This window comes from Pelobates fuscus, chromosome 1 (assembly GCF_036172605.1).
Source record: "Pelobates fuscus isolate aPelFus1 chromosome 1, aPelFus1.pri, whole genome shotgun sequence".
Classification (NCBI taxonomy): Eukaryota; Metazoa; Chordata; class Amphibia; order Anura; family Pelobatidae; genus Pelobates; species Pelobates fuscus.
In genome coordinates this window covers 447,189,883-447,210,656 of record NC_086317.1, presented here as the reverse complement: position 1 = coordinate 447,210,656, position 20,774 = coordinate 447,189,883, and the positions used below count along the sequence as shown (strand labels likewise).

At 38.8% G+C, this 20,774-nt stretch overlaps 1 protein-coding gene across 1 annotated transcript in view; it reads right to left on the bottom strand.

Annotated features, from left to right (window-relative positions):
• Positions 1 to 20,774, bottom strand: part of GUCY1A2 (guanylate cyclase 1 soluble subunit alpha 2) — a 198,939-nt gene that overhangs the window by 146,749 nt on the left and 31,416 nt on the right. Inside the window, exon 3 of the mRNA XM_063444920.1 lies at positions 4,670 to 4,782. Coding sequence (XP_063300990.1) covers positions 4,670 to 4,782 — 113 coding nt within the window. The remainder of the gene's footprint in view (positions 1 to 4,669; positions 4,783 to 20,774) is intronic.

Genomic DNA, 20,774 nt, shown 5'->3' with positions numbered 1-20,774 from the left:
ATTTCACTCCCATGTTTTACAAGGAGTTTCAATCTGTCCGTTACTGACACAGAACCTTTTGATTCCGATGCCAAGTAAACATGTTAAATTTAAAATAAAAATCAACCTGTTTTGAAGAACAAATTTGCCTAATAACCTCATTCACTTTTTTCCCCCCACCTAGGGGACATAATGGGTGCATTGATGTTGATTTTTACTCAGTGTATATTCAATACACCGTATCATATCATCAGAAAAGTCTCTCTGGACACTCTCTTTGAAGTGCTTTAAAATGCTTTTTTTTATTGTTTCCAGACATTTGAACAAGCAACCTGTTTCAAACCGATTAGCACCTGCTGGCAAATAAAACAAAAAGCTATTTTATCAAGGGACATTTTAGCTGATGTCCGCAATCATCTATGGCACTTTAAACCATTTCATGGCTGAATAATGCGAAGTAGGCACTCCATCTAAATTTTCTTTCTTTTTTTTTTTTTTTGGTTCCTCTGATGCATTTTAAATAATAGAGATTTCTTCCTTAGTGGCAAAGTCACTGAATCTTAATTTAATCCTAAATAAATATACTGTGCTTTCAATAACACAGAAGTGAAAGGCATGGTCATTTGTTGGGCTATGTACAAATATAATAAGAGGGCAGCACCTGCTTGTGTGCACATAAAATGTAAAGGAATCCTAAACCAGGGGTGTCCAAAAGGTATAGCCCCAGATGATGTAGAACTACAACTCCCATGATTCTTTGCATGTTTTTGCATGCCTTTAGACAAGGTGTCATGGAAGTTGAAGTTTGGAAACATCTTAGGATCTACCTTTTGGTCGCCCCTGTCCTAAACCATATGCTTTGATTAGTTAAACTGACTTCAATCAAGTAGCATATTGTTATCATTACTGGGATTTGTATAGCACCAACTTATTCCATAGCACTTTATAATGTTATAAAGACAGGGATTAAACAACAAATGAGACAAGTGGTTATAAATATGGGCAAGAACGTTAGATCAGGATAACACACTTCATGCACTGCCAATCAGCTTGAAGATCTGACCTCTATCCTGGTCACGGTGGAAATAAATGGTAGTTTTAAATGGCCAGTTTGAGCTCCAAAATCACTTCACCTTAATGGAGTGATTTTGGGGCATAGACAGGGCTGGCGCAAGTCTAAGGCTCATACTCTGCCGAAATGGTCATTGTATGGGGGAAGAGGACAAGCAGCGAGGGAGCTCTGTCTATATGGGCTCTGGCTGCAAAGCTCCCACATGTGCACTGTGGTGATTCCAGAAGCCAGGGAGGTGGCATCCCTCCAGCCCCAGCATCAGTAAAGGGCATGCTTGGGAGCTGTGCAGTAATAGCACAAAGATAAGAGCTGCACAACTTGAGCCCAGGGAGAGGATCCACTCCAGCTCTCCCATAAAATTCATTTATCAGTGTGTGTGAGAGAATGTGTATCTGTGTGAGAATGTGTATGAGTATATGTATAAACAATGTGGATGAGAATGTGTGTGAATAATTTTTTGGGGGGAGGGGGTGTGCGCTTACCAAATTCTACGCATTAAAACTAGATGCGTGACTTTTGTTGGAAGCAAGTGTGCACTGCACTTTACCAAGCGTCACCAACACTGGAATGACGCATCTTAGTCCTTTCGTTTGTGTTTGCATTAATTGACGCGACGCTGGAGTAGTATAAGTTTCTGTTTACATCGTCTAATGTCACGAATGACGCCAAGGATGGAGTGAGGCAGCCTGAGAATGCATGACAGTATCACATTTGCTACTGCTTGATTGGACACTGTAAGCACCAAAACCACAACGTCTCAATTTCTTGGACAATGTGAAACTAGCTGTTTCTGAAGGAAGCACCTAAAGCGACTGTCAGACATGTGGGTGTCATTACGCACAGCATGATGCTGAATCAATAGAAGCCATACATGTTCCATGGGTACTCAATACTTCTCTATGATAAGCATCGTCACAGTCTCGATAATCGCACAGTAGATAGATCGGGAAGGAGAGGAGAGTGCCTGGATAACAGATCATTTTACCTGTGTTTTTACATTTTCTTCATACCCAAAAGCAGGCTCAGTAATCTAACTAAAACAAAAACACTCTATAATTTATTAAAAAAAACTGAAAGTATGTATTTATAATGTTAGAATGTTTCTTTAACCTGTCACAGTTGTCGGTTAAAGTAATGCTACTTTAAAACCAATCTCATCTTTCCCCTATCTCCCAACCACTTCTAAGCTGATTGGTTCTGATTGAGGAGCTCCGGAATACTTCATTACTAGCACTTTGGCATATGCGGCGAGAGACATCTGTCTTCTCTCTTTTCTGATCATCCTCTGGCGAATATCAAGATGTTTGCAATCCTCAAAAGCCCCAAAGATTATCAAAACATTTATAGTACATTGGCACGTATGCATTCTAGTGAAGGCAAGCTTAAAGGAACACTATAGTCACCAAAGCAACTTTAACTTAACAAAACAATTTGGGTGTGTAGACTTAAATTACTTTTGTTTCTGTTTATGCAGTCTTAGCCACACCTTCCATGGCTGTGACTCATATAGCTTGCATGAAAAATGGTTTTATTTTCAATCAGATGTATCTTTAAAAGTGTTTTTTTATCTCCTGCTCTGTAAATTGAACATTAATTGCATACTGGAGGCTCCTGCAGGATCTAGCAAGCTACTAACAGAGTAGGAGATAAGAAATTCTAAATTAAACAGAACTTTTTGTAAATAGTAGAGAACTCTTTACATGAAGTGTTTAGGAAGGCTGTGTAAGTCACATGCAGGGAGTTGTGCCTAGGCTGCATAAACAAAGTGATTTAACTCCTAAATGGCAGAGAATCGAGCAGTGAGACTGCAGGGGCATGATCAATACACCAAAACTGCTTCATTAACCTAAGCTGTTTTGGGGACTATAGTGTCCCTTTAAGAACCACCTGGAGGAGGGTTCTCCTGTGCTGCACCTGTCAATCAGTCTTCACCATACACTGTTATTAACATAAATTTAATGACACAGCACTCTTTCTAATGCTGATTTTTTTTTTCAGCATGGCTCAACCAGCATTTCACTGCAAACATTTTATAAGTAATATTTTAAATACAAGTCATTCTATTTGAGGTCAAATCATATTCAATAGACAATACTAATCTGTACCAAGCATGAGTTATTTTTCTATTTTTTATTTAGCATCTTTATTTGTGTAAGTTGTAGCATATTTCTCTGTTTTGAGAAGTAAGAAACAGTCCTTTTATCTATCCACTCCCTACTATGTGCGCAACAAAGTGGCACTCTCTATGTATGAATTCTTAAGTGTTAAGCCATGAAGCAAGATTGGCAGATGCAATCTGTACTTTTGTAGCTTTGAAAGCTAAAATTAAGTAGTGCTCTCAGTCAAGAAAATAACCATGGGACTTGCTGACCAGTGACCTTACAGCAGTTGAGCCCACTCTAACCCACTAAGAAGCATTTTCTCAATTTTTCTGAAAAAAAAATAGTAATAAATAAATAAATAAATAAAGCAGACAGCTTGTTGTGAACAAATTCGTGTTAGGTACAGCTTATCTCAGACAGAGACAAGCCGTATTATAGCATTCATTCAACTTTGATGAAGCAAAGTTAAAATAGTCGATTCTAAGGACTAATTTGCTAAACAGGACAGATCCTGATAAATTGTTTGCACAATGTTAGAATTTCACCCCTCCTAATGATCATACATTGGTAACATGCAAAGCAGTGTTCTCATACAATACAGGGACCCAAAGGGTTCCATGTGTAGAAGAAGGAATACAAAATGACTTTTTTTCACAGCCGATCTCCTGTTTGCGATTGTGAATACATTCCACTCATTACCACGTATTATTCACGCCTGTGATCTGGAGTTTAAAATCTGGAACTGGATATTAAAATTCGTAGTAATTAACATGGGAGAACACCTCGCTCTATGGCAAATGATAATCACAACACTCTGCACATGGAGTTATCCTCCAATAATTGTTTTAGGTAGATAGAACATTCTCAGAGATAAATATTGCCTTATCTCCTCTATTTTCTGTAACTCCGCCATAGCATGGTTTACTTACTCTTCACAGTCCTAAGTCCTTAAACCTCAGTTTCATCTATTAGCACTTGTGCGCGTGAATATTCTAACGTGTCTGTGAGTGTATATTCTAATATGTGTCTGTGAGTTTATATTTTAATATGTGTCTGTGTCTGTCTATGCTAATATATGTCTGTGTCTATTTATATGGAGGGTGAATCTTTATGTGTGTGCATTTGTGACCTAAGGTGTGTACCTGGGCTAAAGTGTGTGCTTTTGTGTGTTTGTGTGCTGGTGTGTGTCTATGTGCATATCTTTGCTTGTGTGTCCATGAATGTGTGCACCTCTATGCTATTGTGTGTCTTTAAATATTTGTTTAGGTTGCTCTTTAGGCTGGTCGTGCATGTGTTTGAGTGGCCTATATAAGTATCACTAACCATGTATGTATTTGTATGAAAAAGAACCAAACTGTTTGACCGAAGGCCACACAAATTTCTTATTTTTGGTTGTTGTTTGTTTTGTTTGTTTTTTGTGAAAGGGATTAAATCACATTTATCAAGACTTGCTCTTTGCAGATTTTTTTACTTGATCGTCTCATATTAAATGAAATCTAGTATTTAATATACACACCGAGTATGTTAGCTGTACACTGCAGAATTCCTGCAACATCTTCCCCGTCTTCATTTCCAGCATAAGAACATCTGATTGAAGCATTATGCAGGTTCCTCTCTGCATCCCTATACCTTAAAACAAAGAAATCATGTATTACACGCAAGATTACCAATATCATAAATCTTTACTGTACAAATTGCTGAAGCCTTCTGTGCTGTTCCAACTTATTACATTGTCAGCTAGATCACAACTATGACAAATTATATCACAAACAACTAGTAAGTGTCACCATGAGAATTCACAGCTTGCATCCCAAGCAGTCATTTAGTTTTCTATAATTAAAGGGTTACTATAATGCTTTTGAGAGGGGGGAACAACCAGGTGCAATATGTCCTACTGTGCATTATGGAGAAGGTCCCCCTCTCAATTTGTTTTTTTTACTGACCTTAAAGCCTACTCTGGGTGAAGCTCCCAGACTTGTATTTCTGTGCCCTCTCTGGACGTCACTGGTGCTGCGCTTGTTCCAATCACAGTCTTCTCATAGAAAAGCCTGTGATTAGACCAATTGGCCTGCTCGGAGTGCATGCGTGTGCTCTGGGCTGGCGAGAGGAGGGTAGAAGGTGGAGGGAGGGAGTGGAGAGATTTATTTTTAAAAATACATAGAAGTGATGGAGGAGGCAGGAGGGAACACAGAGGAATTGCCCACAGGGAAATAGGTGCCTTAAGATCTGTAGGCGGTATGCAGTGCGTGCTTACAACGGACATTAAAAATGCACAGAATTGACACAGAACTTGGTTGCTAGGTGTACAGTAGGCAGGGCCGGACTGGCCCACCGGGAAATTTCCCGGTGGGCCGTCGGCACCTGGGGCCAGGGTGACCTGCGGCCGCAGGGAGAACTTGAAAGGCGGCCGCAGGGGAAGCTCTTCATGAGGCCGCTGGGGGAGCAGGCTCTTCTGGGGGAGCAGGCTGTTCTGTCTCTGCTCCCCCTCCCTCGCGCGCTAGAAAGAGACCGGGGCCGGAATATGAAGAGCTTCCCCTGTGGCCGCCTTTCAAGTTCTCCCTGCGGCCGCCAGCGCAGCTATCAGTCTGCCCACCCACAGGTACCAAAAAGTATGTATGTCAGTGGGAGTGTGTGTGTGTCATGCTGTGTGTGTGTCTGTCTGCCATGCTGTGTGTGTGTGTCTGTGTCATGTTGTGTGTGTGTCTGTGTCATGCTGTGTGTGTGTCTGTATCATGCTGTGTGTCTGTCTGTGTCATGCTGTGTGTCTGTCTGTGTCATGCTGTGTGTCTGTCTGTGTCACGCTGTGTGTGTCTGTGTCATGCTGTGTGTCTGTCTGTGTCATGCTGTGTGTGTTTGTGTGTGTCTGTATCATGCTGTGTGTCTGTCTGTGTCATGCTGTGTGTGTCGGTATCATGCTGTGTGTGTGTGTGTGTGTCTGTCTGTGTCATGCTGTGTGTGTCTGTGTCATGCTGTGTGTGTCTGTGTCATGCTGTGTGTCTGTGTCATGCTGTGTGTGTCTGTCATGCTGTGTGTGTCTGTCATGTTGTGTGTGTGTGTCATGCTGTGTGTGTGTGTCTGTCTGTGTCATGCTGTGTGTGTCTGTTTGTGTCATGCTGTGTGTGTGTGTCTGTCTGTCTGTGTCGTGTGTCTGTGTCACGGTGTGTCTGTATCATGGTGTGAGTGTGTGTGTGTGTATGTCATGCTGTGGGTGTGTGTCTGTCTGTGCCATGCTGTGTGTGTGTCTCTGTGTCATGCGGTGTGTGTGTGTGTCTGTGTCATGCTGTGTGTCTGTCTGTGTCGTGCTGTGTATGTATGTGTCATGCTGTGTATGTCTGTTTGTGTCATGCTCTGTGTGTGTGTGTGTGTCTGTCTGTGTCATGGTGTGTCTGTGTCACGGTGTGTCTGTATCATGGTGTGTGTCTGTCATGATGTGTGTGTGTGTCTGTCATGGTGTGTGTGTGTCTGTCTGTGTCATGCTGTGTGTGTGTGTCTGTGTCATGCAGTGTGTGTGTGTGTGTGTGTCTGTGTCATGTGGTGTGTCTGTGTCATGCCGTGTGTCTGTCTGTGTCATGCAGTGTGTGTGTGTGTCTGTGTCATGCTGTGTGTCTGTGTCATGCTGTGTGTCTGTGTCATGCTGTGTGTGTGTCTGTCTGTGTTACGCTGTGTGTGTGTGTCTGTATGTGTCATGCTGTGTCTGTCTGTGTCGTCTGTGTCACGGTGTGTCTGTATCATGGTGTGTGTGTCTGTCATGGTGTGTGTGTGTGTGTGTGTCTGTCATGGTGTTTGTGTGTGTGTCTGTCATGGTGTGTGTCTGTCATGGTGTGTGTGTCAGTCGTGGTGTGTGTGTGTGTGTGTGTGTCAGTCGTGGTGTCTGTGTGTGTTTTTAAAAATAGTGTTTTACTCACCTTTTTTTTTTCCCAACGTCGTGCTGGTCTCTGCCTCTATGACTGAGATCATCAAGCTTGATGATCTCAGCCAATCCGCACTGACACAGGATGCGCCTCTAGTGACCGTCTGAGTTTCTGTCACTAGAGGTGTCACTAGGAAGCAATGTAAACACTGCCTTTTCTCTGCAAAGTCAGTGTTTACATTCAAAAGCCTGCAGGGACAGGCTATAGACACCAGAACCACTACATTAAGCTGTGTGTGTGTGTGTGCGCCTGCTGGTGAGCTTGCTTGCTTGCATGTTTATGTGTGTGTGTGTGTGTGTGTGTGTGTGTGCCTGCTAGTGAGTGAGCTTGTGTTTTTATGTCAATGAGCTTATGTATATTAGTGAAATTGTTTGTCTATGAGGCTGTGTATCAGTGAGCTTGTGTGTGTCAGTGAGATTGTCTGTGTCTGCATGTGAGTATGCTTACTGTATAATTAAATGTTTTACTCTGAAAGGACCAATATATTATATTAGAAAAAGCTATACATATATATATATATATATATATATATATATATATATATATATATATATATATATATTACTCTATTATCTGGGGTGGCAAGACATATCCTTACATATTACATGCGACAATATATGGCGCAATGACTTATGGGGCTGGCATAGATTTTTTTTTCCAGGGCTGCTTTGTATCCCCAGTCCGGCCCTGACAGTAGGGGTTTCAGCAAGTATCGCAAATCATAAGATAAAAATGGACAGTTACCCTGCTTACGTGTTCTTGCAGATTTTCTGCAGGCACTTTTGGGGAATGCAAATTCTCAAAATGATACCAGAATTTAAACATCATATCTGTATGTGTGCATGATGCAAAAAACAGGCATCTTTATAATTTAAATATGAATATATGGATAAGGCATCTAATATATTTCATGTCCACTGAATTATTTTAGTTGCTTTAGTTAGTATCTGAGTAGGTTAAAAAATATAATATACTTGACTAGCACAGGAAGAAAAATAGAATTACAACAATTATATTTCACTATAGGTATTATTAATTCTGTGGAAAAACTGATTGTCTTTGACTAAATGAAGGCACAATTTATCCATTAGTACAAATTTTAAATCAGTGCTGTTTAGTTTGGCATTTCAGCATTTTCTGCAACTACAACTAATAGATATTTCAAAGTGTTACATTTAATTGGATTATATGTGTTTATTCATATTAAAGGAACACTCTAAACACTCTAACAATGTCATCTCATTGAACTGGGTATAGTGCCTGGATTCTGTAGGTACCATCCCTCCATTTAATGTTAAACCATTTTTGAATGTTTTAACACTGAATGAGGTTCCCTGACCATAGACAACCTAGCCCTCACTATAGGAATGGTTAACGCAAAGGACCACTATTAATACCAGCTATGATTGGCTGTGATAGATTAAGAGCAGTCAGCTGACACACCCAATTACTGCCAACCATTGATGCTCAGCCTAATGCTTCCTTATCAAGCTTAGCAGTGCAACGGGGACTCTCATTTAGCATCAAACCATTTAAAACAGTTAAACACTGAATGGAAGGATGTTGCCAGGAGACCCCAAGCATCTTTCAATAAGATGAAGTGATTACAGTGGTTAGAAAATCCATTTAAGTAGCTATTTAATGCCTATGCAGCAGAGCTCCAATACTCGAACAGGGTATCTCCTGCAGAACCTCTCTTCGAATCCTGCAAAGTAGTTGTTGAATTATAGCAGCCCACCTAAACATCAGTGATGTTGCATCTTGATCACATGTCCGTACTAGAATTGCCACCCAGTTAAAGATTTGACTGGCCACAGCTGAGATTCAATCTGAGAAATGGCCATCCTGAGTTACTGCGGTTCCAAGGAGCACTGTCCATCATATTTAGGTGACCGGGTTGTCCGATTTAAGAATACTTGGGCTAGAAGTGTCTGCTGAGTGGGATAAGGAGCCATAGCCAGGTGATTGTTCTTTTAGGCTGATTTTATACAGTTTCTTCACAGCCTATTAAGAACCACTTATATAATAATTGTTACATTTTGGACTATGTCAATAATGCTTACATTTTGATCACATGTATCTAAAATATATGGGAAAACTCCAGAAAATCCTGAAGTTTAACCCCTTAAGGACACATGACATGTGTGGCATGTCATGATTCCCTTTTATTCCAGAAGTTTGGTCCTTAAGGGGTTAAATCAAACAGAAGGCTGCCATTTCTTTATTTCCATAAATATTTTTTTAGCTTACTGATTATTACTGAATTCTATTAACTTTGATTGAAAAAGCCAATCAGAAAACGGATTTGATTTCAACAAAGTGAATTTGTTTTTTATTTTTCTCTTTGTCACATAATTGCTACACAAACATTTGAGTTTGTCTCCGCAAAGTGTTTCACTAAGTATTCATATTAACATTGCTGGATGCCTGACCTTTCTTAGTGACGTTAAACAGCAAAAGGAAAAATACAGGAAACTGAATTTGTTTTTTTAGATGATATTTTGTGCAGAAAGCGTTACATCAAAGTATCTTTAAGGACAGATTCGTGCTGGTTTTCGTTGACCATTGAAAAAGGACTCAGTGTTTCATTTGGCAATTAAGATAATATTACACAATGCCATCCTTTCAGTCACCTAATGAAATGTTTAGTCAAGCAGGTGACAGGCTGATTTAAATCTTTAGTGTTCTGAAGGTTCATAGAGACGTTGTGGATTAATCTTTTTTTTCCCAAGTCACAGCAAATGGATGTGAAAATGAATGTTTGTACCCTTCTGTGATGTTTTATTTTCTCATTCATCTCTTCAAAATTATTATTTTTTTTGTCTGCAATGGTCTGTCAATTTATCTCCAATAGGCTTTTACTCTCTGTGTTTCCCCACATAAAAAGATTACAGCTCAGTACAGTAAATTGACTGTACAGATGTAACTTAATTTTGTAGGTCACTGAATGTACGGATCATTATAATTTTCCTATTCGTGATGATTTAATTACATTTGTAATAACGCAGATGAGGCTTTTTTTTAACCCTCCAGTTAACACTACACATGTACATATTTTCTATCCAATAAAAAAAAAAGCTGCAAAAAAGCATATAGCTGAATCTCTGGTTTTAAATACTGTCTATCACTGGATTCTTCTAGTAATCAGATCTCTGAGCAAAGAACTCAAAGTAAAAATACAGGCTACAATTACTGATCTTGTTTGAGACATAGACACCTAAGGATATAGTTAGATCAATGCCCTATTAAGGAGTAACGACAGCCTTTGACTTCAAAACAGCTTCGGTCCTTCCTAAAATGCAAGTCCGCAACTGTATGTAGTAGCATATTGCACCATTCAAAAAGAAAACAACCAATTTTGGAAGGATGAAGCAAGTGAAAATTAACTTCATACTGTGTACACCAGGCCTTTTGATAAGTGTTTATATTAAGGTCTGCTTTTTAGGGCATTTGGGAAAGATATACTACTTAATTGTGGTGTACATGAAACAACTTGGCTTGAAGTAAGTATGGTGGCATTATGAGGGAACAGTGCTTATACCATAAGGGTAAGGGTCCTTTAAAATATGAGCTCATATTCCTTGGACACTTATCCAACAACCTATAGCAATTACTGGACCTGATGAATTCTACAAAATGGCTCCCACTAACCATATGATCCTGCTTTGTGTTTAACAGTCACGAGTTATTACAGGTTGGTGGCCTCTTTGAGGTTTCTCTAAATATAAAACTATCCACATGTAGAAATTACTCCCAGACTATATTATATTAATTATTGACAGGTCACTAACATTGTTTTTATTTATTTTGCATTTTTGCTCATTATACCAGGAATCTTTGAGAATGAACCTTGAATACACATGGTTTCCATATAGAAGACTTCCCAAAACAATGCTGTTAAGACTGAGTCATGTTGATGTTAATTCAATTCTGTTCTAACTGATAGACCCCTTTTATAACTCACATATACTGCCAAAGGACAGTCACCCTAACATGAATAGCAGCTATATGTTAGGGATGTAAAAATTCTAAAACAAATCTACTTGTGCCAAGGAACGGGTAGTCCAATGTATTTGTCCTGACAAACAAAATAATTTCAATTGCAAAGATTGGGTCCCTTGTCTACATTTGACAGTGCTTTAACTGTGCGTCTATTGAGCATGAGAAAGAAGAGTCAACCTAATTTACTATTAAATAAAATAGTATGTTGGTCTTTGAAAAAGATCTAAAATTAAAAATAATGATCTTGTTCACATTGTCTGCTCATAAGAGAATTACATCCTATACGTATTGGATAAATGTCTAAACAAAGCAGAAGCCATAAAACAATGTTTATTGACTTATCTCATACCGCTAACCATTGAAGGAATATTTGATAACATTGAAGATTTGTTAAATGTATAGTCAGTAATTAAAGCATGTATTTAATAATACATGGAATAATGAAATGCATGTCTGGAATTTGAAAGATAATAGGAACATCATCAAACTGACAAACACGCAGCTTTCTCTGGTATCTAGTCAATATAAGGTTTTTTTATTTTGATTATCCTTGTTTTTTTATGAAACTATTTTAGAGGTTTTTTTTTTTATCCATCTGTTGTTTGTAGCTAATCAATCATACAAACATTATCATGAGATAATGTTTGTATTTCGAGATGAGCATATCATGAAAGCAAGCTGTCTATTGTGGACTGTGGACTGTGTACAGTACATCATTATATTCTTATATTGAAGGGAAGGACATTCAGATAATGTCCTCATTAGCCTTTCAATTTAATAAAACTCTGGTACCCTTGAGTTTAGCTATAGTTTCCTGGTTAGATCGGTATCAATTTTTTTATACATTCCGTGGAGACTTAACACCTGGAAGGAAGATTAAAAATGATTAAACATCATAATTTATGTCTTACCATGGATTAATCCTGATATGAAAATAATTGTATCTTTGCAGAATCTTTTGAATTCTGAAGGCTGTTCATTTTTGCAAAATGATAAATAATTGTGAGGGACTATACGATAATGAAACTGAATATTTATATGCCCTTATACAATACTAGCTTTTTAGTTAGTTGAGATAAAGTGATGATGATTATTATTTTTATTGTCATTTATATACCTCCAACTTATATTGCAGCACTTTACAATATTATAAAAATGGGGAAATTTAACAATAAATTTGAAAATTAGAACATGTTACATGAATAATAGGTTGATGAGATCCCTGCTCAAACAAGCTTACAGTCTAGAGGTGGTTGGGTGTAAAAACACAATAAGAAGGACATCGAGGGGGATAACAACCAAATGGCAAAATTGGAAAGTAGTAGAAGGTGAGAGTGGAGTGTGGCTCTTTAGGAGAGAGCAAGATGTAGGTTTGTGAAATAGAAGTTACTTTGAAGACCAGACGAGAGTCTGATGGGAGTAGACAGGCTGTTCCAAAATTAAAAGGAGCCACCCGCGAGAAGTCCTGCAAGCGTGAGTTAGCAGCAAGGGTGCGAGCAGCAGACAGGAGAAGATCACCGGCAGAGCAGAGAGCCTGAGAAGGGGTGTACCTACGAATTAGTTCAGAAATATAACAGGGGCTAGAGTTTTTTAGAGCTTTATAGGTAAAAGTAAGTATTTTAAATTTACTTCTATAGGATACAGGAACCCAGTGTAAGTATTGACAGAGGGGCGAGGTGTGAGAGGAGCGACAGGAAGGAGAAATCAGCCTGGCAGCAGCATTCATTGCAGACTGTAGCAAGGCAGTAGGGTTTTGTAGAGACCAATTAGGAGAGAATTACAGTAATCAATGCGAGAAATACTAGAGCTTGAATAACAAGCTCCTTAACAGCATCTTGCATAAGAAAAGGGCGGACCGTACGTGGGCAATGTTTTTAAGGTGAATTTGGCAGGATTTGGTAACAGACTGGACATGAGGTGTAAAGGTGAGGGTAGAATCAAAGATAACAATAAGACAGCAAGTTTGTAAGGACGAGCTAATGCGGGTACCATCAACTTGCAAGGAGAGCGAAAGAGGATGATTTGTGTGATGAGGAAGAATGATAAGAAGTTCAGTTTTAGAAGATTGAGTTCCAAAAAGGGGGAAGGGCATCCAATCAGAGATGGAAGAAAGGCAAGTGGTGACATGTTCTAGAACAGCGGGGGAGAGATCAAGGTAGGAGAGATGTATCTGAGTGTCATTGTCATACAGATGGTAGCAGAAACCAAAGGAATTAATATGTTTGCCAAGAGAGACAGTATAAAGAGAAACCAAAAGGGGACCAAAAACAAAGCACTGGGGACTCCAACTGAGACAGGACAAAATGCTACCTCTGCATAAGGCTTTGCCTGCAGGACTTGGTAGCTCTGAGTCCTGGGTGCAAACTTATGAGTGCCGTTGTTGAAAACTGTTCAGAGATTTTTATTGTAAGCTTTTTACTTTACTTTTTCTCTTTCATTATTGTGCCTCGGACATTTCTATAGGCCTTATCTCTCTTTTATCTCTGCTGGCCTTTAAGAAATGCCCATAAAGACTAAAAACAAAAATGTGACATGCTACAAATTGCCTTTTCTTGGGATTTGTATAGTGTCCCTTTGATGAAGCTAGAATATTACATTTTGTGTGAAAAAGGTTCTGACAGCAATACTGTTCACCTCTACTGCTCATAAGGGGGATCTATTATATTTTTGATCTTCAATAAAGTTAAAAAAAATTTTTTATTGGGGTTTTATTTTCAGACCTTCTACATAGAGAATCATCTGTTTTATTTATTTAAAAAATCTGCATTGTATTCTTACGCGAGATAATGGCAAGCAAAGTTGGAACAATGGTACTGCCAAAGACAACAGTTTCATTGGCTAAGTAGAATTTTCAATTAAAGAAATTCTCTAGTGATTGGAAAACAAACCATTTTTCCTGGCACTGAAGAATCCTGGAGTGCCCCCCTGCCTCCTGCCCCCTGGCCCCTCATCCCACGTCGCTGAAGGGGTTAAATCCCCTTCCAACACTTACCGGAATCCAGCGCTGATGTCCCTTGGTGCTCGGTCAGGCTCCACCCACACTCATCCCCGCCAACGTCCACTGGTGGGGGAGACCTAATGCGCATGCGCAGCAATGCTTTCCTATGGGGATTCCAGCGACGCTGGAGGTCCTCATGCATAGCGTGAGGACATCCAGCGTCATTTAGATGTCAAAAGTCATCTAAGAAGCCGTAGGTCCCTCTGGTAGACAGCCACTAGAGGAGGACTTAACCCTACAAGGTAATTATTGCAGTTTATAAAAATTGCAATATTACACTTGCAGGGTTAAGGGTGATCGGAGTTGGCACCCAGACCACTTCAATGGGCTGAAGTTCTCTGGGTGCCTACAGTGTCCCTTTAAACCCCACCACTACCAGTTACTAAATTAGTTGAATTTTATTTAAATATAACAAGTTTTACTCTAAAAGGATGTACTAAATTTAAAGAAATACACAACCATTTCTTCAAGTATAGTTTTCAAATTCTGAAATTCCAAAATGTATGGAAACACGTTACCAGGGATGCTTTCTGTAGTAAAAAGTGCATTGTTGGAATACATCAATATATCTTAGTTCTATTCCTTTACAACTCCTTTGCAACCACTCACATTTCAAATTTACATAAAATTACACAGGTGAGAAACTCCACGTTTTTGCATTATGGGCAATCAATGAGACAGATTGGTCCAAGACATAAATCTCAATCGTGTTATAAATAGATGCTCTTATTATTAATTGTGCTTTGTTTCTGTTTCTGTATTGCTCTTGTGCAATATACTACCTTCAAGCTATGCTACATTCATGAAAAAATACTACACGTGTAGAAAATATTAGGCATATGGAGTCAAATCAAGTATGCATGCAACTTCATCTAACATAATCCAGTAGGATTGACATCGCTACAAGTGTGTGAGACAGCAAAATAATTGTAAAATTACTAAAAACACCACACTTCTTTAACCATTATTTATTTAGTAATTTCCTTCTCAGTTGAACACAATTCAGTGTTTAGTGAGAAGACTCGTAAAAAGGGGCACCCCTTCCCCCCCCTTATCGGTAGTCCAACTGGGGTTTGCAGACTGCGGCTCCCTACCTCCTCTTCTAACACCGGAGAGCCTGAGGTTCCTAAGCACCTGATGCTCACATCAAGTGAGCTTGGCCCTGCATTGCAGCGTTGAGTTCAGGAGATCTAGTGGAACTTATTGCTTTGGAACTTCCAACTCTCCAGCGTTAGTAGTGCAGGACGGAAGAAGTAAGTGACAAATATCATAAAAGCTAGGACCAGGGAGCTACTGAAGGGACAGTTGGAGTCAGAAGATTATGCTGCTATCCTTTGAGAGCAGATGCTTGTGAGTGCCTACTACTGATTGCTGGAAGTATCAGTGTGCCATTCTTATTAACCTTAACCAGGGTAGCCCTATCCCACCACATTAATGACCTCAACACGTACTTTATCCATACCCCCTTAAGACGCACAGGCGAAACTGCAATACAAATACTTATTTCCACTATTGGCATGAACTGAAACACTGTTACAGATATTATTCTGCTGTATGAGTTGGACATTCTAGCACAGCAGAATACAGTAATACTTAATATCAATCTGTGATATTAAAGTAAATGAATAATTGGCTAGGGCAGTATTTGTGAAACAGTTCAAAAAGTGAACATTAAACACTATCACTTATGAGAAAAAATAGTGTTAAGATTTAACCATTTTTGTTTATTTGCTTAAATTGCCATCATTGTATTCTACATACCTGTGTTACCATTTATCTCACCTTAATAGCTCACTTAAGTATTTTATAAGGCTGAGTATATTTTATATTTAATACTTAGACATCTGTTTATACCAAGTAACTATATTACCATAAAGATTGAGAAGAATCAATAATATCATCTGCAGGGAAATGGTAGATACACACATATCTAAAGTTGGGATTGGCACCATGAACAGATGTTTTATATCAGTATGACCATCTGTCCTAAATATAACATCTTGCATTTATTACGTAAGCTAGTTTTAGATGAAAGGCATTCAAGGTGAGAGAACATAGCTTGTAGGTCCTTTAATAACTTCAGCTGTAGATGCAATTTTGTATTCCTAGGTCAGTTTTAGTCTGGCAGCTCAAGTCAGTGGAACCATGAGTAATGACATAATATTCTGTGACAATACTGAGAGTCAAGGTCAATGACTTTTTCTGTCATTTACTATCTCTGGAACTGGGAGGTCATCAGAAGCCTTCGGGCCAAAGATTAGGCCTAGAGGCTTGCTGCTAAAAATGGACTGGCAGAGGAAATAAACCCTTCTAAATTAGGTAGTCACATGCTCCAATCTGCATGTAACCTGCAGATTTCAGAGAAAACAATACATTGACAACATCAAGCCTTATGCCCTATTGCTGCCTGTTTTTTAACCCCATCCAGTCACAGTTATTGCAGTCATGGTGGGAGCCTGGGATTAGAATGGAAGTCAAGAATTCAGGAATTCAAGAATGTTAACCTTAAAGGACCACTATAGGCACCTAGACCACTTCAGCTCAATGAAGTGGTCTGGGTGCCAGGTCCATCTAGTGTTAACCCTGCAGCTGTAAACATAGCAGTGTCAGAGAAACTGCTATGTTTACATTAGGGTTAATCCTTCTAGTGGCTTTCTCATTGGGGGACCCACAGACCCTATAGAGTCAGGAAAACAAGTTTGTTTCCCTGGCACTATAGTGGTCATTTAACTGTAGTCTAATCATACACCCTTCACCTGGCGCAAGTGAATCTAATCTAATTATCATTGGTCTGGCTTCAATATTGGGGTTGAAGAATGAGAAGGATGACCGCAGATAGGGGGAGCTCCATGTGTTTTTTACAAATTGTCAGTGGATCCCTTCAATAGAGTACTGAGTATAGGTTGGAATCTAGACAACAGGGTCTGCTATCTAGAGGAGATAAAATGCAAACGACAAGGAAGAGAACTAACAAACAGAGAGCAGTGACTAAACTGCAGAAGAGTTGGACTGGCAGATATAGAACAGAAATGAAATACTGAGCATGGGGACAAAGACACAGGGTTAGATATAGAGGGGCAGCAACATATTGGAGAAGAAATAGAGTTTGCATATGTGAACCTGACAAGGAAAGAGGAGAAAGGGAGATCCGACAGGAGTACAAGAGGGACATGAGGAATGCAACTCATAAAAAAACTATTGCTATTAAACAATACAATGAGTTTGTTCAATGTTATACTCTTATTCTTAGCACATCAAGAGTTATTTGTCTTTGTACAATCGTAGAACCATTGACATGATTGTTTAGCAAAACATGTATTTTTAAAGATTCGATGAAGCCGGCAGTTTTTTCCACTAGCTCAAACTGAATTATCAATTTCATTATTTGGTTTACTGCTGGGGTACTAATCTTCGTTCTTTGTGATTGCATACATTCAGTGAATGAGCCTCGACATATAGTTTTAAGCAGATACATGTGTCAGAGTGTAGTCAAGCATAGGTACCAGAGTTCTACTGGAATGTGTCCCAGTGTCTACATATTGTGGCTCGATACAGAAAGCACATAGTACCACGGCCATGCCAACAACATGGAAATTCAAGCCAGACATCTCTCAGAATCCTCATGTGGCACAGCACATTTGCTACATCACAAACAAAACTCTTTATTTAATTAATGTTTCGCCTACATTAAAATTGACGTTTCACGTTACATCTTTGGGGGGGAGGGGGGGGGGGGGCGGTTTGTCTTTTTATTTGTATTTTTCCCAAAAGTTTTTTTTTACAACATTTTAAATTAGAAAGGCTAGGGTTTGTTTGTCTTCTTTTATCAAAAAATACACTACACTTTTCTCAAACACAACTGGACTGTGATAATGATTAAATGGGTGTATTCCTCTACCATCAAATGATAACCTGGTCAATTATTCTTGTTTCAAACTATAAAGCATTCTTTTTTCCAGATACAAATAGCAATGAAAAAATAAATAGTGCCTTTAACAATTTGACATTGACAGTATGATAGTTAAACAGAACATCTAAGCTTTTTAGATTTCAACAATAATACTTCAAAGTCGCCTGAGAGAATGACTTTGCCAGAAGGATAATTCACACCTCGTTTTACAAAGCCTAAAGAAATTGATCCCTAAAGCCAGATTTCTTTTTCATTTCTATTTCTTTTTATATAGCTTATAGGTTGGCTTTTTAAATGTACCTTTTGGCTTTTACATGCTAAGCATTTTTATCACCTGCCCTGTGAGTTAAATGTCCTGTTAAAACAACAACTAACAAACTGCAAAACTGCATTTAACTAACACAAATCATTGTAAATTAGAGCTGACGCTTTCTGTGCTTAATTACTCTTGTCTGATAATATTAATTTCTATAAATCCATATTCATTATTAAATAATGAGTATGTGACACCAGGCTATTGCAACAGTTGCTAAAGGTAATTCAATTCAGGAACTGGCCACTATGTCCATTCTCATCAGCAATGCCTGTATTTACAGAGATCTCGTAGTTAGATCTGATAGAGGGCATTCAGTTTAAGAACAAGAAATGTTTTCCCTTTTTGATATATCATGTGGTCTAACTACATTCTACCAGTGCCTCACATGCACTAGACCACACACTAACCATCTACATTTTTTTAGTACTGTAGGTGTAGATTGTAACAATATATTCAGTGATTCAACCTGTCCACTCGTTGTGACACTTTGCAGCATTCTTGCCGCATAACTGACTCTGGACACTGTAGTCTTGCATCATTTCATGACTCTCCATGTCCTCTCCTCTATACTGCGTCATTCCTGCAACTCTATAATTGCACATTCTACGGTTGCAGGAGTGACGCCTAGTTATATCAACACTTCTGTTTCTTTAGTGCCCTGTCATGGTTTCCCTTGTGATGACTGAGTATATTTTCTATACTGCCCGTTTTGGCACATTGTCTCAGATGGTTTTGATATTCCTGAGTTCGGTGCTCCCTCTATATTGGCTTGTTTCCTGTTCTAGTGATCCTCTGTATTCCTGACCTTGGCTTATATCTAGATAAACGTTACCTTCGTTATATTGCTCCTTTTACAATGTTAAGCCCGGACACCTCTACATGCCAGTAATACACCCTACCCCAGTTTCTGTGTCTGATTGACCTAGGTTTGAGTGCTGGGACACCGTTTGTCTTAACACAGATTCACCTATCTCCCTTTTGGAATATGAAAATCTTAATTGCCTGGACACCTGTCTGTGGCTTTAGCCTCACTCGTATCACGTACAGCAAAGTTGTCCTTATCACTGCGGCAGGTGCTACTTGATTTTTCATTTGATAGTTGCAAAGAGGACTGCGTTATACCACATTATACCTACTCAAACAATATTACTTTTGTCTTTCCCAATCTCATCCAATTTGACTTTTAACTTTTTTTTTCTAGACTTCGGTATAGTGGCATCTTATAGCGATAAATCAGCTTTTCATGTTGTTAAATGCCCATGCTAATATTTCCCAATTCATAATACGTAGATCAAAGATCAGATGTAATTTTTTTTTTACCCAACAAGTTTTACTATGTAACACTGCAAGATAAGGACTTTTAACTTGTTGTGCAAGAGGAACTTTCTACTAAAGACTCGAACCCAGGCACTCTCAGGTTAGCAGCTGCACCACAGGACACAGGGGTTAAATTGCAGGTATGTACTCGGAGAGTAATTGCAACACAGGAAAGTATGTTTCAAAATGACTCTGATTCATTGCGCATTCACATGTCGCATATATAGGTCAAACAGGAGAAGCTCTAAAACATATGAAAAGTTATTATTATATGCTAAATGGTTTATGCATGATACGATTGTCAACAGAAAGAAAAGCCAAGGACATGCTGGTCTGTAACAGTTTCTTCTTTGCGATTAGCCGGATGTACAGACATAGGGAGGGAGACAAAAAGGGGAAACTTACATTTCAACACAAACCCCTTAAAAAAAAAAATTCTGAGCATTTATATGATTCTAAGGAATGTACATTTAATAAATATAGTTTATGCTTCCAAGGAACAGAATCTCAACATGTTCAACATTATCATCCATTGTTTCCTACCCCAGCTCTGCATTACATTAAAAGGGAAACTCTAAGCACCAAAACTGCTAACTCTTTATGCAGTAGTTTTGGTTTCAAATTTAAGGCCAAAAATGCGGATCTGGAAACATAGCTGGCATGGAGAATTTTCCCAGTTTAGCTATTTTAGCCCTAGCTTTAATAATTCACTTTGAATTACAGCTCTAGTGAATAACCCGAGAGCCTTGCTTTCACACCTGGACAGGAAAGTTACTATAATGTGGACATCCCAGCCTTAAATGTGAGCAATTACAATGTAGACAACTGCCTACCGGCCCTTGTGTTATAGGTTTGCCTAACCCAACTACACATGTGCATTTTCTACTTTGTGGATATATTCTAATGTACTTTTTATTTTGCTATATTGATTATATGTTTGTTTTTTTGTTTTGTTTTGTTTTTGTTTTGTTTTTTTAAAAGAAGAAGTAAGAGAGGTATTTCCTAATTCCCCACCAAGTAAGCAACAAAGAGCTGGATTTTTGGCTGGAGACCGAGGCACCTAGAAAATAGGGGCCTACAAATGCCTGAAATGTAAAATTTGGCCTTGAATGTGAGCAAGAGAAGTTCTACGTCAGGTAGATTGCAACATATCTATACTTTATGTTA